Raw genomic sequence first — 18,875 nt, 5'->3', positions numbered from 1 at the left:
GACGTCCTTGGGCTGTTTAGCTGTTAGCAGTCACCATTAGCTTCAATCCATATCTACGCGGCATTTTATGTATAATTGCATCGTTTTATTTTCCTCCAGTCTCTATAATTTGTTGTGGTGCTCTTCATGATCACGTTCAAGATGTAATGTGATAAAGTTTTATTTCACTATTTGTTCAACTCAAGGGTCTAGACTTCTCATGCATAGAAAAATAAACATCTGAATGATACATTATTGACATTGTCAGCTAGTAAAACAGTGGTAAAGGTTTTGCTGCTGACAAAAATCCTCTTTAGTCATGTACAAGCGCGTGCGCTAGCACGATACTGTTCAGTCCTCCAGTATTATATCCAGTTCCTCTAACGGGAGCCGCAGCCGCAGTTCCTTCTCCGTCACCAGATCCACAAACTCCTGCAGATGTTCGGGAAGGAGCTGCACCGCATCCATGTACAAACCCTGGTCACACAAACATCATGCGAAAAATGAGCACCAGTCACATTCGTTCGTGCGTATACACGTTTAAGGATGTGACAGTCGTACCTTCACCCAGGGAATGTTCTGTAAGGCCTTGTAGAAGAGCCCCGTGGCTTTCTCCACCTTCCCCTCCGACACCTTCAAACACACACACACACACACACACAAAATACAGATATAGGACTTGACTTAAAGTCAATATTTGTCTTCTTGTGTGTTTTATTCATTTCCTTCTATTTCTATGTCAATATTTTAAAAATAATAAGATCACCTCTTATGGCCAATATCTCAAGTATGCATTTGGCTTTCTACATATTTCAGTTTATTTCAGCAGTTTCGCAACTGCCCCATCATCTGCCGGAAATTCTATCTAATCTTCATCTAAATTTATTTTTAGTGTCGTTTTGCCATCATATGACGTCGTAGTCAGAGTGTTTGGTACCCCTCAGGTACGGAATTTAGTCAGGAATACAAGCAAAAGCCAACGTAACCTAACATCAGCAAAACTGGCTGACTGTTCCCAGTTTCTTTTTCACATTAGTGAAGATAAGAAAGACATTTCAAAGCAATTGGAATGTTGTTATCCAAGATCCATGTTAACAATTTCAAAGACTCTGAGGTGATAAATCGTATGAAAGTTGATTTATTCATGATGTAGAAACCCAATGAGGGAAATCTGGGTGCAATCAGGAACCTGAGTGTGACTGCAAGTGTGTGTGTTGCTTTGATGTCTCACCAGGAAGTGAATGTACATCCTCCAAAGTAAAGGGCAGTGAGTACCCATCTCTGTTGCTATGGCACTCTCAAAGAGTCCACGGATACGGTTGCTGAGGCCATTCTCTGGCAGGACAGTCAAGGCGGCGTCAGTGGAACAGGACCTAAAAAATATATCGTGTTGACTCTCAGTGATTTACCCTGGTAACTACTGGAGTTGAAACAGAACAAGGAACGTCGGAGGGGAACGTCGGAGGATTTTCCAAGCCTGATGGTGGCGTCATGGTTGTTGTTACAGGGCTTCTTTCCACTCTCACCTCTGAGCTGCATCCACCAGCTGCTTCCTTTGTTGTTCAGCAACAATGGCAAACAGACGAGGCACAACACTGCTGTTGTCCCTGGTGACTGAGTGAATGAAGCGGCGTGCCCGGCCAGCGCTATGGTAACGGTTCTCCACCTGAAACACAGGTCACATGAGGATACTCAGCCGAGGGAAGGAAACTTGTGGGTGAAGCTTGTTGGGAATGACTGTTAAAAACCATACCTGTACATATATGCTCCACAGGGGGGCGCTGCAAGGCCAGGCTGAAAGGGCAGAGGTCAGCGTCTCCCTCAGTTTTGCCAGTGGAAACACGCTGATGTTGTTGTGGTACCGAAGCAAAGCCGTTTGCTGCACTGCTATAGTCTCACACTCACAAGCTAACATGCTAACAAAGAGATTGCCAGCAAGGCTGGAATCTGTTGTTGGAACATCAGCACCAGCAGGGTTAGCATCCTCCTTCCCGTTACACTGCTTGTTAGGTGCTAGCGTGCGGTACAGCCCGTCCATTTTCTCTCTGGCTTGGCTGTAGACAGCATTTGCTGCTTGGATGCCAACAGTGAGGTACTGGAACAGAGCGTAGCAGCCCACCAGCCCTCGCAGTCTCAGCTTCTCTCCTACACAATCCCCTTGAGCTGGAGAAGCAACGATGACATCAAATGAGTGACACATCATTTCCTCTCAGCTGGAAATAAGTCTGAGCCACATATCAGGGGCTTGTTGATGGATTCTCTATTCATCACTGACTGTGGCGTTACTAGCAATGATGTCACTGATGCGTTCATTCCACCACCTTTGTTTGGTGAGCCCAGTCAAAGATAGCCTAAACCAATAGCATGAAATGATGAAATGATCTACACAGCCAAGAAAAGTTGAAACCGGATACTAAACACACAAAATGACGCTCTTCTTACAAACTTGTACCGCTTTGACAGGTGACACACAGAGATGAGAGACTGAACCTTTTCTGTTGGCCTGGCAGTGGTGGGGCTCTTCGTCGAGTGCAGACAAGCTGGCAGCCAGAGCTTGTTCATACGACCTCCTGGCTTTCAGGATGGAAACCGGAGTGGGGAACTGGGAGGATGAGGAGGATGAGGTTCCTTCCGCTAGCCTGGTTAGCTCACACACAGCCGGGGACCCAGTCCCCCCCCCGCGCACTCTTGCATCTTCAACCTCCAACTGGGCCCACAGCAGACAGAGCTCACAGAGGGAGAGGCTACCCAGCCCTTTGGTTTCGCCCATTGCTGTTGCTGTGGAGAAGACCTTCCGAGCTTCGTCCGTGTTTCCCAGCATCCACTCCAGGTGGGCGAACTCCCGCCACAGCACCAGTGACGAGCGGTTGTCGGGTTCTTTGAGCAGTCGTTTGGCAACCCGCTTGCTGCTCTTGCCTTGAGAGCGAAGACGCTTTTTATTTCCACGCAGGCAGCGCAAGACCTGACAAACACACAAGGACTTAAACTGGTGACAAGTCTGACCAGGAATCACTTTGACAGACCTGGGATCAGACAAACATTCGTACCTTGAGTTTCTCGTATTGCATCAAGCTGAGTGTCAAGATTGCTCGATGGTGGGCCGAAAGGACGGGTTGGATCATAGCAACCATGTTGTTGACAAACCTCTCGCCTTGCTTCCCAAGCCCAACCCACTTCCTGGCTCCCTGGAGAGTGGTCATGTGACCCACAGAGTTAACCCCTGAGCAAGGAAGGTTGAGGGAGGTCAGGGGATGCTGCAGGTCATTACCTAAGGGAAGATATGGAAGCCAGGTTCATCTCTTGCCTGCATCACAGTGAAGCTCCCGGAGGAAGCACCCGCACACACAGACCTGGTCAGAAATCCCAATCACCAATAGAGAAGCATGTTTGGGATTCATGAGTGGTGCAGACCTGCCATACCACTCACGTACAACCAACCTCAGTTCTAAAAGCAATAAAATGTTGTTGACGAATGGATCATGTCCTGTACACGACTCTGAAGATTTTGAGTTTGAATATATACAATATATAATACAATATAGATATACGTTATTGTACTTAGCTATTTGTTGTCATGGTTACATTATTGAGGACAAGAATCTGGTTAATAGGCTATAAAAGAGGCTGCCTGCTTCCTGCAGCCCACAGCAGCGTAAAACAGCAGGAATGATAAAGATCCAGCTTGCAGATCTGGGAACGTTCCCTGAAACATGATGATTCTGAAACGAGGATTCAAGCAGGCGGATCCACATTAGAAGGAGAAATGTTTTTACTGTTGCCGTCACATGATACAACTACAGGTATCTCGTCCAGAGGCTCATCAGCAATTACATTTCCACTTCCATGTTAATGGAGTTCTCCTGGTCCCTCATGTTACTGTCGTTACTCCGTCTCCATCAGTAAGATGTTCTTTGGGTTTCTAATTCACGTCAAATCAGTTCCTTTTATTTCAGCATGTGATGTGATGTTTTGCACGCAGCTGAAAGAAGATCACACCGGGAGTCTTTCTGCTCATTCCCTGGCCTTCATTTCTCTACTTCTAAATAATAAATGTTTCTGTTGATCTGTTTCTCAGAACAGAATCTCAGTTTCAGAGGCAGTAAAGTTCTTCTTGATCATTTTCACGAATCCTCTACGACTCTGCCAGACAGCTGACCTTATATGGTAATTTGAGGTGTCGATTAAGCTCATTTGCTGTTATCAGGCACAAGTGTTCATTCAGAAAAGGAGAGATTCACCATGTTTACTGAGCTCATTTATGAATCTGACAAGTACCCTCATCCAGCTCCACCTCACACATAAAGATAGTGATTTATGACATATATGCAGTTGATCATTAGATCTGAAAAAAAACAAAACAGCATTTCATAGTTTAAGAGCCATTTTTACCCTGAGTGAGCAGGGACAGGTCCTCCAGCAGCAGGCCGTGCTGGCAGGGGTCAGCGGAGAGGACCGGGTCCACCAGCAGCCCCAGGAAGGACAAGAAACGAAGAAGAAGACGGAACCGCAACTCCGGAGAAGACAGGCAGATTAAAGAGGAACCGATGTCGTCAAACAACACCTTGAGACCAAGATGGACAGACAATGTTAGTTTGTGTCACTGAAAATACAAACAGGAAATACTCAGGTAGTGTCGAGTTCACCTGTCTGTCCGGGTCCTCACAGTCCTCCTCTGACTGGCTCTTGCTCTTGTCAGGCCTCCAAGGCAACCAGTGAGCGGCTTCACGTGACGACTCCACATCCAGCCAGACGGCCCATCTAGGCTGGCTCCGGTCCTTCACCTCCTCCTCTTCTTCCTCCTCCTCCAGTTCTTCCTCTGTGGACCAACACAAAGACACAGTTTAACGCTCAGTCAATCAGATTATTTGAGCATTTTTACTCTCAGTAAAATGTACAGCGACGACTTTCCTGTAGGAGATATGTGAGTTTTACCTGCGCTGGGCTGTAGCCACCCTCCTCGCTCCTGTTGGAGCATCCAGGCTTTCCAACCTTTGGCCCCAAACTCCCCAACTCTCGCCTCGCCACTATCCCAGAACGGCTCAAAGAACTCAACCTGCACACACACACACACACACACACACACACACACACACACACACACACACACACACACACACACACACGGCGCAACCTCCCCATTACTTACATCACTGGTGTGTGTTTTTGCTGGGCTGATAGCATGTGTTCAGTTAGGTATAAGCTACTCACTTTGTTTCAGAGATCGTTTAAAAGGAACATTTGATTTACACATAAATTGTGTGTCATTTTAAAGTACAAAATAACTTCATACTGGCCCATCGGTAAATTTCTCAATTAAAAAATTAAAGACTCTCCGAAAAGGCACCTGCTGTTTCGTCGACAGCTCTCGCACACTGTCAGGTTTGTAGAAAGTGAAGTCGATCATGGCCTGAAACAGAGAGACCGCCTTCTCTGCGTGACCAGACTGGCGCAGGAAATGACACTGCTGGGTGAAGATATCTGGGCAACAAGAGAGGACAGATGAAATAGAAGCAGTTTGGAATAAACCCCAACAAAATATTCTTCTTTCAAAAGATTCAAATAAATGAGTAGATTTATATATATATATATATATATACACACACACATATATAAGTGAATATGTGTATATAATATATGTATATATATATATATATATATATATATATATATATATATACATACACACATATAAGTGAATATGTGTATATAATATATGTATATATATATATACACATATATAAGTGAATATGTGTATATAATATATGTATATATATACACACACACATATATAAGTGAATATGTGTATATATGTATATATATATATATATACACACACATATATAAGTGAATATGTGTATATAATATATGTATATATATATATGTATATATATATATATATATATATATATATATATACACACACACACACACACACACACATATATAAGTGAATATGTGTATATAATATATGTATATATATATACACACATATATAAGTGAATATGTGTATTTGTTGGTGGACCATGTCCATGTTTATTTATTTAAAGTTTCAAACTATATCTCTGCTACCAAGCAAGTCATCTTCAATCCCAGGCAGCGCTGGGTGGGAGACCATGCTGCCGTCCCGGACAGCGCTGAGCGTGCTCAGACACTTCCCGTAGGCAGAGTTGACCTTTGACACGGTGAAGTTGCTGAAGTAGCTCTGGGTGAACAGCAGGTACTCTCTCCACAGGGGCCCACTGTTTGGATGGAGGAACACCTGAAACACAGCAGATAAAACCACTTGTTAGCATGAATATAAATTCCGATTAAAGTAATATTCCTCATAAAATGGGTTTATTAATTTTCCCCACAGAAAGACAGCAGACTCACCAGTTTCTTCCATTCTTTAGCAAGGACGGACGGCTCCCAGAGCTCCTGACAGATCCTGAGTCTCTCCAGCTGCAGAGCGATGCAGCTGGGGTTGGTGGCCACGGCTCGCTCTGCAATGCTCAGCTTTTTCTCCAGAACTGCTCGGTAGGAGGACTTACGGCGCTCAGCCGAGTTTGAGCCTCGCTCCTCCTCACCTCCAAACACTGAGGCACTCAGTTCATCCTAAAGAGTGAGAGGACATAAAAAAGAAACACTGATAAACACAGATACCAATTTGATTGGCAGCAGAAAAGAGATCAAACAACTTAGTGGTTTGCTGATGATTGCCATTTAATTTATGATATTGATAGATAATGATGCTGCCAAAAATCAGTCAAAACAGTTTAACCCTTTTGCTCAAAAGACAGGAAACCTACAATAACCAGAATGCATTGGGCTTGTTCCCACTTTCAGTCCGCTATAAAACAGAGCAGCGCAGGAATGAGTGCTAACCCCAGCGCTCAGCGCCCTGCGTGGCACTGCTCTGGCTGAGGTCGTGATGTAGGAGCTGATCCAGGCCTCTGCTGCAGCTGCTCTCCACAATAACCTGAAGTGCATGAGTAGTTAGAACAAAAAGCCCAGTGGAGAGAATCTGCTGATGTCTCTACATCTGCCAGCAGGTGAGCGAGGAGATCAAACACACTTGCATAAACTACCCACATTGTAAAGATACAAAGCTGGATGAGCGATGGCAAAGTTGCCTTTCAACTTTCAGACTTCCATTTTAATATCCAGAGGATAAAATTATTTTTGAAATATATGTGGGCAGCGAGCCACAGAGAGGAGGTTTTGGAAAACACTGAGACAGTGCGAGGCTTTTAGTCAGAAGGCGTTGATCTACCTGGTACCGTATGAACTGTAACCATAGCAACGAGTCTGCTGGCTCCTCTCTGAGCCGCCTATTGAACTCTTCCGTCCGTCCAGTCAAAAGGACATCACTGTTCTCCATTTCCGTCTCCTTGTTGGAGTGCTCCGTCTGGTCCTGCTTCCCCTTCCCCTGCAGCCAGAGGGCAGTAGAAGAGTCGTACACGCCGAGAGGGTTTACGGACGAAGTGGGAACTCTCCCGCCTGGATGAACACATCAGAGCCCAACAGAAAACCTGGTCAATGATTCAATCATTCCTCTTTGCAGCTGACACATAGATTGTGTTCATCTTAGATTTGTTGAGATACTCAAATATCACATGGATTACTGAAGAACACTTGATTGTTTGTGAAATTAAGTTTTTTGGAATGTTTTGATGTTATTTTTTATTGGTGTAGTTGTTGTTAGCTTTCAGTCACCACGAGTTTGTAGCCAAAATATACATTGCTGGCTCTTTCAGCATTCTGAAGTCACAAAGGAGTACCGCTGGAGGGAAGACTTGCTGAGAGAAAAATAAATTGACAGCAATGAAAATATAAGAGATTACTGGTGGAGGTAATAAAGCCATTATTGACTTTGTGTATAAGAAGAAATGGCCTTTTACGAATGTGAAACAATTGCCTCACCTTGAGTACGAGGAGAGTTGGGATGAGTCAACAAAATACACAAAATGATCTGCAAGTTTATGCGGTTTGTGGGTTTTGTTGTAAACTTTCTGTACTTAAAATTAGTAAAAAAAATTTTTTTAAAAAAGATGATAAAAGATTTCATGTGGTACCGCCCACCAGTTGTGAAATCCTAGTCTGCCTCTTCACTGTTAGTTGTGGCTACATCTCTTACCCTTCAGTCCTCCTGTGTTCTCCCCCTCATCATCACCCAGTGGGAGGAAGGAGGTGAGGTTGGTGACAGCACTACATCCAGCAGTATTTGGTAAAGCAGGAAGAGGATGCTCAGACCTCAGCAGTTGCCGACTGGCTGTGGAGAAGTATCTGTCGGCTCCTCTCTTCTTCTCAGAGCCTTTCTGTTTCTTATTTGAGTCGTCCCAGCTCACTTCCTGTCTGCGGGGGTCTAGACCCAGTGATGAGCTGCCTTTCCTCTTATACCTGGAAGACACAGAGTTTCCAAATCAGTTTTCAAACAATCACCCACGTTATTGCGATGTAAATCTGATTTGCTACCAGAGGCTTTAAACAGTTCATCAGAAGCAGAGAACAGGGGCGCTGGAAGAGGACAAACTCCAGTCCTCAATCACCGACCTGCCAATCCCTTGTGTTTACATGTACATTTGAACGGCTTCTTCAAGAAGCGAATGTAATGAAATCTAGATCCTTTCCTACCAGAAGGATTATTGTAAATATGCGGATTATACTGGATGATACACTTTAGAGTTTATAAACTGACCTTTCTGAACAGTTTTGATGCTGGCAAATATCAGTTCAGTCAGCTCCATTAGCTTCAAGCTAAATATACGTGGCTGGCCCTTTCTGCATTTTATAGTCACAAAAAAAATGATGCAGGAGGAAAAGACTTCTATTAGTGAGTACTTGACGACCAAATAAACCTTTTGGGTAAAGTTTTTAAGAAGCTGTAGAGGCTGATAGTTGGAGTGAGCAAAGCCTGTATGATGGTGAGTGTGTGTGAGTGTGTCACCTTGCTACATCTCCTCTGTACAGAGACTTGTAGGTCCAGTTGGCTGAGTCTGGTTTACAGTCCACACAGAACTTTGGCGCTGTAGGTAACTGAATGTCATCCAACCAGGTGAAACTACTTGCTAGTGGAGCAGCCTCAGGCCTTCACACACACACACACACACACACACACACACGCAACATAAACACAGAATGTAAGTCAGCCGGTGCCACCATCTACATGATTCAGAATGATGTGTGTGTTTGTTTGCAGGTTTACCTCTCTGCCTCTCGTTCCTTTTTTAGGTCACTGGGGAAGACGGGTTCAGGGTCGGACCCTCCACTATCCACACACCTCCTACTCTCTTTTCTGTCCTTCTTCCTCTTCTTTCTATGCTTTTCACTCTTCTTTTTCTTCTTTCTGGTTGGCACAATGTCATCTTCCTCCTCTTTGCCTTCACTGGGGATTAATTATTCAAGACATTAAATTATACAGTTCACTTTCTCTGAAATATGTGTACATGTGAAAAATAAACAGAAATGCACGCATGGCCAGCTATTTGGTGTGGCACAAACATGTATTAATACACATCAATAATCAATAATAACAAAGGAAATAGGGAGAAGCACCACAATGTTTAATTCAACTGGTATCACAATTAGTTTTCAACAAATGTTGCAACTTTCTGCAATTTGAAAAACTGCAGTCAGACATGCTGCCATTTCAGTTAATCATACAGCTCCAATTTTATTCATATAATATTTATTTTAGCAAATTTCTAAATTCAGTTACATGAAAATAGGAACATAGAGAGGAATATGCATTACACATGGCATAAAAATGTAGATTACAAGAGTCAAACTATCCAATGTCTGTAACAACAGAATGGTTGAAGAGGAGTACTCCTAATACTGAGCAGTAAATGTAATGTCTGCAAAAGAGGAGTGAACTGCATTTGATTCGTACCTTGATTCCCTCTCATTGTTCTTCCCCAGGAAGCGAGTGTGGAGGGAGAGAGCATCACTGGTCTGGAAGCTCTTATTGCTGAGCCAGTCGAGGTCTGGAGAACCAGAGAATAGACATAGACAAACCGTAACTCCAGCTTTGTTTGGCTGGCAGCATTAGTAGCTAACGTTGGTGCACTAAATGACAAGTTTGTATCGGAAAACATGCCGACGTACAAATTGGTGAGCTGTTTTCTTCAGGAAATTAACGGAATTAAAATTGAACAAAAAGCTGACGTGGTTCGGTGAGTTTAGCTTCACCGAGTAACGATAACGAGGGTAAACGTCAAACGTACTAAAAACTTCACCTTTAGACGAATCCTCAACTTTGTCACTCTGCGCCTCTGCGAAAGCTGGAAACAGCGCCATGTTGGTATGTCGCGCTGAACAGTCGCAGGGAAATGACGTCAGGGGACTGTTGAGAATAATTATTTGAAAAAGTCTTTCAGTAACAATTGATCTCTCGTCCTGTGAGTGCATTTACATTTAAATTATTTTGGATTCGTTCAAACTATTTGTTAGATTTGTTAAACGTAACTAAGCTCAACCTACTAAAGAAAGACATACCTACTTCAGCCGAAGGAAATGTTATAATAGTCTGTTGTTCTCCCTTTGAATCTTCTTATTTTATGTGAACTAATGAAATGAAATGTGATATAATTATTCATTTCCTTGGGGAAATTCAAGGTAACGCGACTCAAAAGGTCGCAGCATGATAGTTATAATAAATAAATAAATAAATACAAGAAGTTAAAAAAGTGCTCGGTATTTCGAATGTTCTTTATCCAAAAAGTAAACAGACCAGAAGCAACGGAATCCACCCGCTCAAAAATTATATAAATTAAGCATATACTTTGGCCCCTATCGCTTCCATATAATACTAGTACTACTACTACTACTTCTACAGCTACTGTTACAACTACTACTATCACTGCTGTTACTGGTACTACTACTCATCTCCGAGTTGATGTGAAATCTCATATAAAGTGTCACGTATGTTTTGGTTTTTCTGTTGTGTTTTTTGTTACTGTGGCAACGGAATGGGCGCCGAACACCTCGGTTTGCTGGTTTCGATTGGATGGTTCTCTACGGGGTCGTTACGAAAACCCCTCCCCGCCCCCGCCAGCGGATTATCCAACCAGAATTCGAATTTTATTTTGATCAACCAATGATTGAAGTGAAGAGCTGTGATTGACACGTAGTTGGACCAATCGAATTCTTTGAGTGTCAGGCAGTTACAAGGGTTCTTACCTACTCTGTTTAAAACTTCTTCCGTTGCAGGAGTGTGAACTTCGTCTACGTCGCTAATTTTTTTTGGAGAAGTTTTAACCTTCGGTTAAAAAAATAATTATGAGGGAAATTGTTCACTTGCAAGCTGGCCAGTGTGGGAACCAAATCGGAGCAAAGGTTAGAAGTTCATTGTTGAAAGAAGAAGCCGTTCACGCCTTGATGTCGCCAAATTGCCGAATTAGCTAAACGTACTTAGCAACGATGCTACGGGTCTTTTCTGCGAGAGCTAGTTAATAAAGCCGTCGGTGTCCTTCGTATTCTTTTGCTCTGTTCCAGTTCTGGGAGGTGATTAGTGACGAACATGGCATCGACCCATCCGGGACGTACAACGGGGACAGCGATCTGCAGCTTGAGAGAATCAACGTGTATTACAACGAGGCGGCAGGTAAATTACCGAGCTAACACCGCACTTCCAAGGTAGCCGAGGACATTCAGTCCCACACGGAAGGCTTGTTAGCGCCCCCCCCCCCCCATAGCTGTCCTGCCTAGTTACCGCTCCCTGTTTACAAAATTACAAAACACTACAACCCAACAAACCTCTCGCAAATGAAAAACGGTTTATAATTTATAAAATACTTAGTTGTTGCATCTCGCAATGCTCCCAGGTCAACACGTTATGAAAGTTACTTATTCGGACACTCATTTCATTATCGGGGTTAATGAACACGGTCATGCAAACACCTGGAAATGTCCTGGAAACGTGCTCGTGCTATTTGTGATTCAGTCGAGATTAACTAAAGATGTTTATATTACAGGGTTCATACGGTCATGAAGGACTTGGGAATTCCTTCATGACCATTGGAAATGGAAAGGGGTTTTTTTGTTTTGCGAAATAAATGAAGCCAGTAAATATTGGAAAAGTTGCTCCACAAATGCCTGAATGTCAGAGAATGGGATTCAGTAAAGTTCTGAAGTAGTAGCTCTAAGTGTCTTTAGGAACAATAACTTCATTAAGAAAAGTGTGTCAAGTATAAACTTTGAACAAACTGGAAAAGTAATTTAAGATATTACAGCGTACTCCTGCCCAGCAGACACAAATTTGAAAATGAGTGTCTCAGCTGATAACCGCTGAACCCTAGGTTATATAGATTCAGATTAATATGTTCACGCTGGATCAAAACTACAGTTATTCACTTTATTTTGATACAAACTGGAGAATGTTGATATTCCTTTCTTAATTTTCTATGTAAACAGAGGTTTAAATTAATTTTTGATCATGAAATTTTTCTTCAAATGTGTAGAGAAATGATGATTCCTGATAACAATCTTGAGATATTATTCTGTACCTCCATCGGCAGGTGGCAAGTACGTCCCACGTGCAGTGCTGGTGGACCTGGAACCGGGAACCATGGACTCTGTAAGGTCTGGACCCTTCGGACAGGTCTTTAGACCAGACAACTTTGTTTTTGGTACGAATTTGAATTTGAACATTCACATATTTAATGAAATGACTGCGATCCGTCCTGTAGAATCAGAACATTTCCGAGCTGAGTAGTTTAACTGCAGTAGTTTTAACTGCAGTAGTTTTTAACTGCAGTAGTTTTTAACTGCAGTAGTTTTAACTGCAGTAGTTTTTAACTGCAGTAGTTTTTAACTGCAGTAGTTTTAACTGCAGTAGTTTTAACTGCAGTAGTTTTTAACTGCAGTAGTTTTAACTGCAGTAGTTTTAACTGCAGTAGTTTTTAACTGCAGTAGTTTTAACTGCAGTAGTTTTTACTTGTCAACAACACATTCCCCGCTGAGTTAAACCAGTTCGATGTGGAAGGTGTTGATGCCACAGTGGCAATTGAGTTGTCTGTTAATGTGTAACATCAGGCCAGAGTGGAGCAGGTAACAACTGGGCTAAAGGCCACTACACTGAGGGGGCGGAGCTTGTGGACTCGGTCCTCGATGTGGTGAGGAAGGAGGCCGAGAGCTGCGACTGCCTGCAGGGCTTCCAGCTGACACACTCGCTGGGAGGAGGCACCGGGTCCGGCATGGGAACTCTGCTCATCAGTAAAATCCGTGAGGAGTACCCAGACCGCATCATGAACACGTTCAGCGTGGTGCCCTCTCCTAAGGTGCATACACACTCACATACTTCAGCACACTTGCTGTAAGTGAAGTATTGCCCCTCCCCCCTGCTCACCTGAGCTGTTCATCTCCAGGTGTCGGACACCGTGGTGGAGCCCTACAACGCCACCCTCTCCGTCCACCAGCTGGTGGAGAACACCGATGAGACCTACTGCATTGATAATGAGGCCCTGTACGACATCTGCTTCCGTACACTGAAACTGACCACGCCCACCTACGGGGACCTCAACCACCTGGTCTCGGCCACCATGAGCGGGGTGACTACTTGCCTGCGCTTCCCCGGCCAACTCAACGCCGATCTGAGGAAACTGGCTGTCAACATGGTGCCGTTCCCCAGACTGCACTTCTTCATGCCGGGCTTCGCCCCCCTGACCAGCAGGGGCAGTCAGCAGTACAGGTAGCGTCAGTAGAAACGCTTCAGTCCAGGTAGCTTCCTGGTCTCCGAGGTGTGCGAGTTGAAAGTGTGTGTGTCGATATAAATACACACACACACCCAAACATATCCCTCACTCACGCTTTTGAAAGCATCCTGACTTGCCTTCTTCTTCAGGGCGTTGACAGTTCCTGAACTCACCCAGCAGATGTTCGACGCCAAGAACATGATGGCAGCCTGTGACCCACGCCACGGCCGCTACCTCACGGTGGCCGCCATCTTCAGAGGCCGCATGTCCATGAAGGAGGTGGACGAGCAGATGTTAAACGTGCAGAACAAGAACAGCAGTTACTTTGTGGAGTGGATTCCCAATAATGTCAAGACAGCCGTCTGCGACATCCCTCCCCGCGGTCTCAAGATGGCCGCTACCTTCATTGGCAACAGCACAGCCATTCAGGAGCTGTTCAAACGCATCTCAGAGCAGTTCACCGCCATGTTCCGCCGCAAGGCCTTCCTCCACTGGTGAGTAGAGGAGGACCTGGTCCTGGTCCTGGTCCTGGTGTGTGTATCGGCCTCAGAGGATGACCTGTACGGTCTTGGTTGTTTCAGGTACACGGGGGAGGGCATGGACGAGATGGAGTTCACTGAAGCCGAGAGCAACATGAACGACCTGGTGTCCGAATACCAACAGTACCAGGACGCCACGGCGGAGGAGGAGGGCGAGTTTGAGGATGAAGGTGAAGAGGACCTGGCCTAGACCCCCAGCAGGACCTGCGCCCTCCTTCGCCACAGGAAGGAGGTTCAACGCACGTGACTTTTAATGTCTTTCACACGTCTGTGCTGTTTGCTTTTCTTTCAACTTTTTCACTCCATGTTTTTATATGTTGTCTGTTCCTTAAACCCTTTACTTTTTTTGCAATTATTAAGAAAAAACGAAGTTATCATGCAAACATAATAAAGATAGTGGAAGATTGATTGGATTTTATTGTATTTGGCTGTTTTCTTTTCTATACATGAAATTTGGTGTGTTTGGGCTTTATTTTCCTATTTATTACAAGTATGGAGGGTGTGTTTATGAGGATAACGTTCTTATCTTACTTGTCTATGCAAAATCAATGATGGAGGCGGGGTTTCAAAATCAGATTAGGATTACACGGCCGATTAAAACCAGATTAGCTTTACTTGATGGGTGCAGCAGGGAAAAAAGAATCCCAGCATTTGAATGAATAAACACTTCCTGTTTCTTTGTTCTGTCTCCCTCACACACACACACACACACACCCAGGAGTTTCATGTGATTGCTAATTTAATGAATTACTGAATTCCACAAATTCCCACATTGGCACACCGGATGGTTCAATGCAGAAATAAAACATTCAAACCCGCTGCCTGATCAGTTCAGGGAGCTGCTCAATTCTCAGGATAGGTGTTTCAACTGCATTCTTCCCTCCTGAAGCGGCGCTCAACAGTTTGTACGTTCAAAATCTCCTCATCGCACCGTCAAACCTTTTATTCAGTGAGCCAAGTTTGGTCCCCAGGCCCCAGTTTGAGCAGCCGTGTTCAGGTTGAAGAAATGTCACCTTTATTTAAGTATGAGACACATGGAAGGACGTAGCGTGTGACGTCACGAGCTGAATCCTGTGGTTCAGTAACCGTCGTGGAACCAACGCCCTGGGATGGATCGGTTTGATCAGCTGATTTGAACTCATTAGCATTCATTCAGTCTGAGCTCGTATTCGTCCAAGTTCAGTGATTCTTACCGACTAAAAAAACTAAAGTCAGAAGCCATTCTTCAGGTGTCAGTGAGTTCAGTCATGACAGGTTTACATGGATGCTCAAGCACCTCTGACGCCGTTCACACGGTCGCAGCAGCAGCAGAGCTGAGTCCATGTGTCCAAGTCTGTCCCGGGAGCCGCTGCTGTCTCTCTTCTGCATCTCCTCCTCCTGATGCTCGCCTCTGTCTCCGCCTCCTTCACACGTGGAGCTTCGGCTGCCTGGATGTGGAGCCTCCCGTCTGGAGCCAGGTGGCAGGTGATGGCCTCAGGGTCCAGCCCTTCAGGTACGTCAAATTCCTGTCTGAACTCCTGGCGGGTGTGACAGCAGCAGCCTCTCCTGTCCTCCTGCTTCTTCTCTGTCTTTCTGCTGACTCTCAGCTTCCCGCCCACCTGCCTGACGAACAGCTCCTCAGGGGAGAAAAGCCTCAGGTGTCCAGGGTCAGGTCCAGGTGTCCTCCCTCTTCCTGCAGTTGGTAGGTCGGCCGCATCTCCTCCAGGATCTTGTGTTGGAGCTTGTCCATCAGCTCCAGACCGCTGTGGAGCTGCTGCAGTAGATCCTGCCGATAGAGCTGACCTTTGACCTCTGACCTCAGTCTGTTTCCAGGCCCGTAGAAATCCAAGAGGGCCGGCCAGAATTCATAAGCACACGCATCTTCAGAGTCTGTTTAGTATGGAGGTGAAGCGCTGATCAGGCGTCGTCTCTGCTGTCTGGATGGTTTCGTGTCTCAGCAGCGGGACGGTCCGGCTTATATGTTCTGACTGGAGAAACTCGGGAGCCTTCTGGAACATTCCTGTAGTCGCCACAGTCCTCCAGCGGGGGGAGCTGTTTCTCAGGACTGATGACATCACTGGAATCCTCCAGGGTTTTCAGGAAGTTTCATGAAGATGTTACTTTGTTGTTTTTTTTGCTCACTGATTGTAAATTAGTTTTGTCACATCAGCACGTCATCTGTGTTCTCGTCCTAATGCTGATCAGCGATCGGCTTCTGCAACCAGGAAGTTCTACAATCCCTGGATGAGTCCGGAGGAGCGGCACTCCATCGGTACCGTCGTCTCTTTATCGGTGTCTCATGTGTGTCGTTACTGTGACACCAGCAGGGACGTGAGCAGCAAATCAGAGTCATGTACATTTAATCTGCTGCAGGGAATTACAGTTCCTGCTTTGGTCTTGTAGTTGACTGCAGTATTTTCTGCTCCCATTTAACGAGGTCGTACTTCCTGGTCTGGTTTGTTTAAGAATGTCGGAGTAATCCCACTTATTTTTAGTCTTTATGGAAATTTACCGAGTATGAAACATGTTGATGTATTTCCATCATTTCTGTGGGGCACTAGAGATTGTATGGTCATAAAAGTACATTTTGCCTTTCAAGTTCTCATAAATTTGTTCTGAGCTGTGAAAGACCTCTGTTCTTCCCTCCTGCATCAATTTGTGACTCCAGAATGCAGGAAGAGCCAGCCACTTATACTGAGCGAGAAGCTAACAGCTAGCAAGAACACACCTTTTGGACTGAGCATCACCTTCTCCTCTAAACTACTGCTTGACAATCTTTTGAGGTTTGCGTCTTCAAAACAAACGAGGATGAAAAACCCATCTCAACTCCAATCAAAGACACTTGGAAAACAGAACATTTTATGAATCAGTGATTAAAACTGCACATGGACACTCGCAACATTCACATTTCATTGCCGTCATGCTTCATTAGAAATCCACGGTCTTGAAACTACAAGCTGCAGAGGCCAATACTCGATGGTCACGGGGGTGTGTATTCACAACCACCTTCACGTAGGCGTCAGCCAGCGATGAGGGTGATGTCATTCTTTCATCGGTGACACCTCATTGTCCTGCTTTGACGTTTGTTTGTTTTTCTGAATGTGAAATCGTTTCATAAACACCAAGAACATGACACGAGGCACACGTGAAGGCACATGAACCTAACAAAGAACAAAAGAGAGAATCCTCTGACGATGACGTCATGAGTAGCGTAGCAGCTCCCTGAATCCCCACATGGTGGCGTCGCTGGTGGAGGTTTCACTGTCACAACATGGAACGTCTGCTAAGCAACATGTCTCTCCTGCTTTTCTTTCTTCTATTTTTTAGGTAAATGAGCTAAACTGTGATGCGGGAAGGAAACCCTGGGATTCAGAAAACGAATGTCAATAACAACGAGTGTTACTGGTCCAGCCGCACGCGTCCATGTTGAGAGCGTCAGACACATTGGAGCAATGGACTTTTCAAACAAGGGGGTCAGGTCCATTTCTGGGGGAGTCCTGGAGTTGTCTGCTCGGTTACAGAAAAACAATCAACAATGAGGCCAATAAGTGACGAAACACCCAAACGTATAGAAATTATGGCCCCGCCCAATGCTCTTTTTCTTTTTTTTTAAAACAGGTGTTCCACCCAAATCGTTGCCAGACTTGGCGGCTTTCCGCCTGCAGAGAAAACGTCCCAGTCTGGCAACACTGGAGCTCCTGGACGGATAAAAACAAACAAAACAGAGGTAATTGATGCAATTATTGTTTTTGGGGTCATCTGGCGTGGGCGGTCAGATATGATGGGTAGCCAGCACCACCCTGGACCGCCGCCTGCCTTCGGGGCTCCAATGGTTGTGGAGTGAGTCAGCAGGAGCTCAAGCACACAACAAAGATTCGTGTTAAGTTCTGCTGCCAATAAAACAACCGGAATGAGTAGCAGTAGACTGGTCAGCATGGTAGGCACACTGCAGTAACACTAGTCACTGATGAGTACTTTGAACCGTACAGCTGTCGTACAGCGGTGAGCTGCAGCTCCTCTTTTTTTTTTGTGCTTTTTGACTCTCAAGCACAAACAGGTTTCAGCGGTGACGGACTCCAGGATGCAGAAAGAACCGGCCACAAATGTGACGCTGACCTTCAGAGTTTATAAACTGACATTTTTTTGGACAGTTTAGCTGTTGTTAGCCATCAATGACCGTTAGCTTCAAGCTAAATACACGTGGCTGGCTCTCACAGCAATCTGGAGTCACAAAGAAGTGAAGCAGGAGGGGAAAAAATGTCATCTTGCCTGTTTGTGAGGACTTGAAAGGCAAAAAAACCAACCAAAAAAAAAAAACACTATTTGGGTGAAATATAACTTTGAATTAAAGAGCAGGAAGAGAAAACAATTAGAAGAGGACGTACGTCCCAGAGGAACATCAAAGGGAATACAGCAGGGTGTGTGTGTGTGTGTGTGTATATATATATATATACACACACACACACACACACACACATGGCCTGCAGAGGAAAAGGGAGGCGGGAGAGTTGGGGAGGTCATAAGGCCACACAGGATCAAGAATATCAACATAGCATCAGAGAACTCGTTCATAAAACCACAACAGAGGCGGCAAGGCACCACTGCAGCTTTCTAATCATCAACAGAACTCATGATCAAACGATCTGCCTCTGTGTAACACACACACACACACACACACACACACGCCGCCATAGATACTGAGTGA

At 44.8% G+C, this 18,875-nt stretch overlaps 2 protein-coding genes and 1 pseudogene across 5 annotated transcripts; 1 reads left to right on the top strand and 2 right to left on the bottom strand.

The window, feature by feature from the left end:
* Window positions 1-144: 144 nt before the first annotated feature.
* On the bottom strand, window positions 145-10,906 carry nrde2 (NRDE-2, necessary for RNA interference, domain containing). Of its 4 annotated transcripts, none has more exons than XM_086182707.1 (21): window positions 10,691-10,906; window positions 10,456-10,524; window positions 10,185-10,303; window positions 9,851-9,944; window positions 9,164-9,343; window positions 8,906-9,046; window positions 8,096-8,358; window positions 7,232-7,458; window positions 6,352-6,573; window positions 6,049-6,238; window positions 5,324-5,457; window positions 4,912-5,032; window positions 4,623-4,795; window positions 4,369-4,540; window positions 3,027-3,247; window positions 2,470-2,941; window positions 1,733-2,142; window positions 1,506-1,645; window positions 1,211-1,352; window positions 541-612; window positions 145-456 (listed from the first exon to the last, which is right to left on the bottom strand). In XM_086182707.1, exons 3-21 carry the CDS (start codon window positions 10,255-10,257, stop codon window positions 331-333), a joined length of 3,573 nt encoding a protein of 1,190 aa, XP_086038833.1. In that variant the 5' UTR covers window positions 10,258-10,303; window positions 10,456-10,524; window positions 10,691-10,906; the 3' UTR covers window positions 145-330. The 4 variants fall into 4 exon arrangements, with proteins under 4 accessions (XP_086038833.1, XP_086038834.1, XP_086038835.1 ...); XM_086182708.1 differs by having other exon boundaries at window positions 10,460-10,524; XM_086182709.1 differs by having other exon boundaries at window positions 10,197-10,303; window positions 10,456-10,906.
* A 229-nt stretch (window positions 10,907-11,135) lies between these two features.
* Window positions 11,136-14,604, top strand: LOC147246890 (tubulin beta-4B chain-like). Its single transcript, XM_086182711.1, has 7 exons — window positions 11,136-11,295; window positions 11,455-11,563; window positions 12,477-12,587; window positions 12,994-13,238; window positions 13,326-13,648; window positions 13,802-14,146; window positions 14,234-14,604. The coding sequence occupies exons 1-7, from the start codon at window positions 11,239-11,241 to the stop codon at window positions 14,379-14,381; spliced, it is 1,338 nt and encodes a 445-aa protein (XP_086038837.1). The 5' UTR covers window positions 11,136-11,238; the 3' UTR covers window positions 14,382-14,604.
* LOC147246889 (heat shock protein 30-like) lies at window positions 14,264-17,595 on the bottom strand (annotated as a pseudogene).
* Between the last annotated feature and the right edge of the window lie 1,280 nt (window positions 17,596-18,875).

This window comes from Aulostomus chinensis, chromosome 17 (genome assembly GCF_037954235.1).
Source record: "Aulostomus chinensis isolate RoL2024-O1b breed Wild chromosome 17, RoL_Achi_v1.0, whole genome shotgun sequence".
NCBI lineage: Eukaryota > Metazoa > Chordata > Actinopteri > Syngnathiformes > Aulostomidae > Aulostomus > Aulostomus chinensis.
The sequence above is the reverse complement of the archived record's forward strand: the minus strand, read 5'-3'. Positions and strand labels throughout refer to the sequence as shown.

Excerpts from the sequence above, each read along its gene's own strand:
- LOC147246890 (XM_086182711.1), top strand. The coding sequence starts at position 11,239 with ATGAGGGAAATTGTTCACTTGCAAGCTGGCCAGTGTGGGAACCAAATC. Across the intron at positions 13,649-13,801 it reads AGGGGCAGTCAGCAGTACAG|GGCGTTGACAGTTCCTGAAC; the intron begins GTAGCGTCAGTA and ends CTTCTTCTTCAG. Across the intron at positions 14,147-14,233 it reads CGCAAGGCCTTCCTCCACTG|GTACACGGGGGAGGGCATGG; the intron begins GTGAGTAGAGGA and ends TGGTTGTTTCAG.
- nrde2 (XM_086182707.1), bottom strand. The coding sequence starts at position 10,257 with ATGGCGCTGTTTCCAGCTTTCGCAGAGGCGCAGAGTGACAAAGTTGAG. Across the intron at positions 9,047-9,163 it reads AAGGAACGAGAGGCAGAGAG|GCCTGAGGCTGCTCCACTAG; the intron begins GTAAACCTGCAA and ends GTGTGTGTGAAG. Across the intron at positions 2,942-3,026 it reads TGCAATACGAGAAACTCAAG|GTCTTGCGCTGCCTGCGTGG; the intron begins GTACGAATGTTT and ends TGTGTTTGTCAG.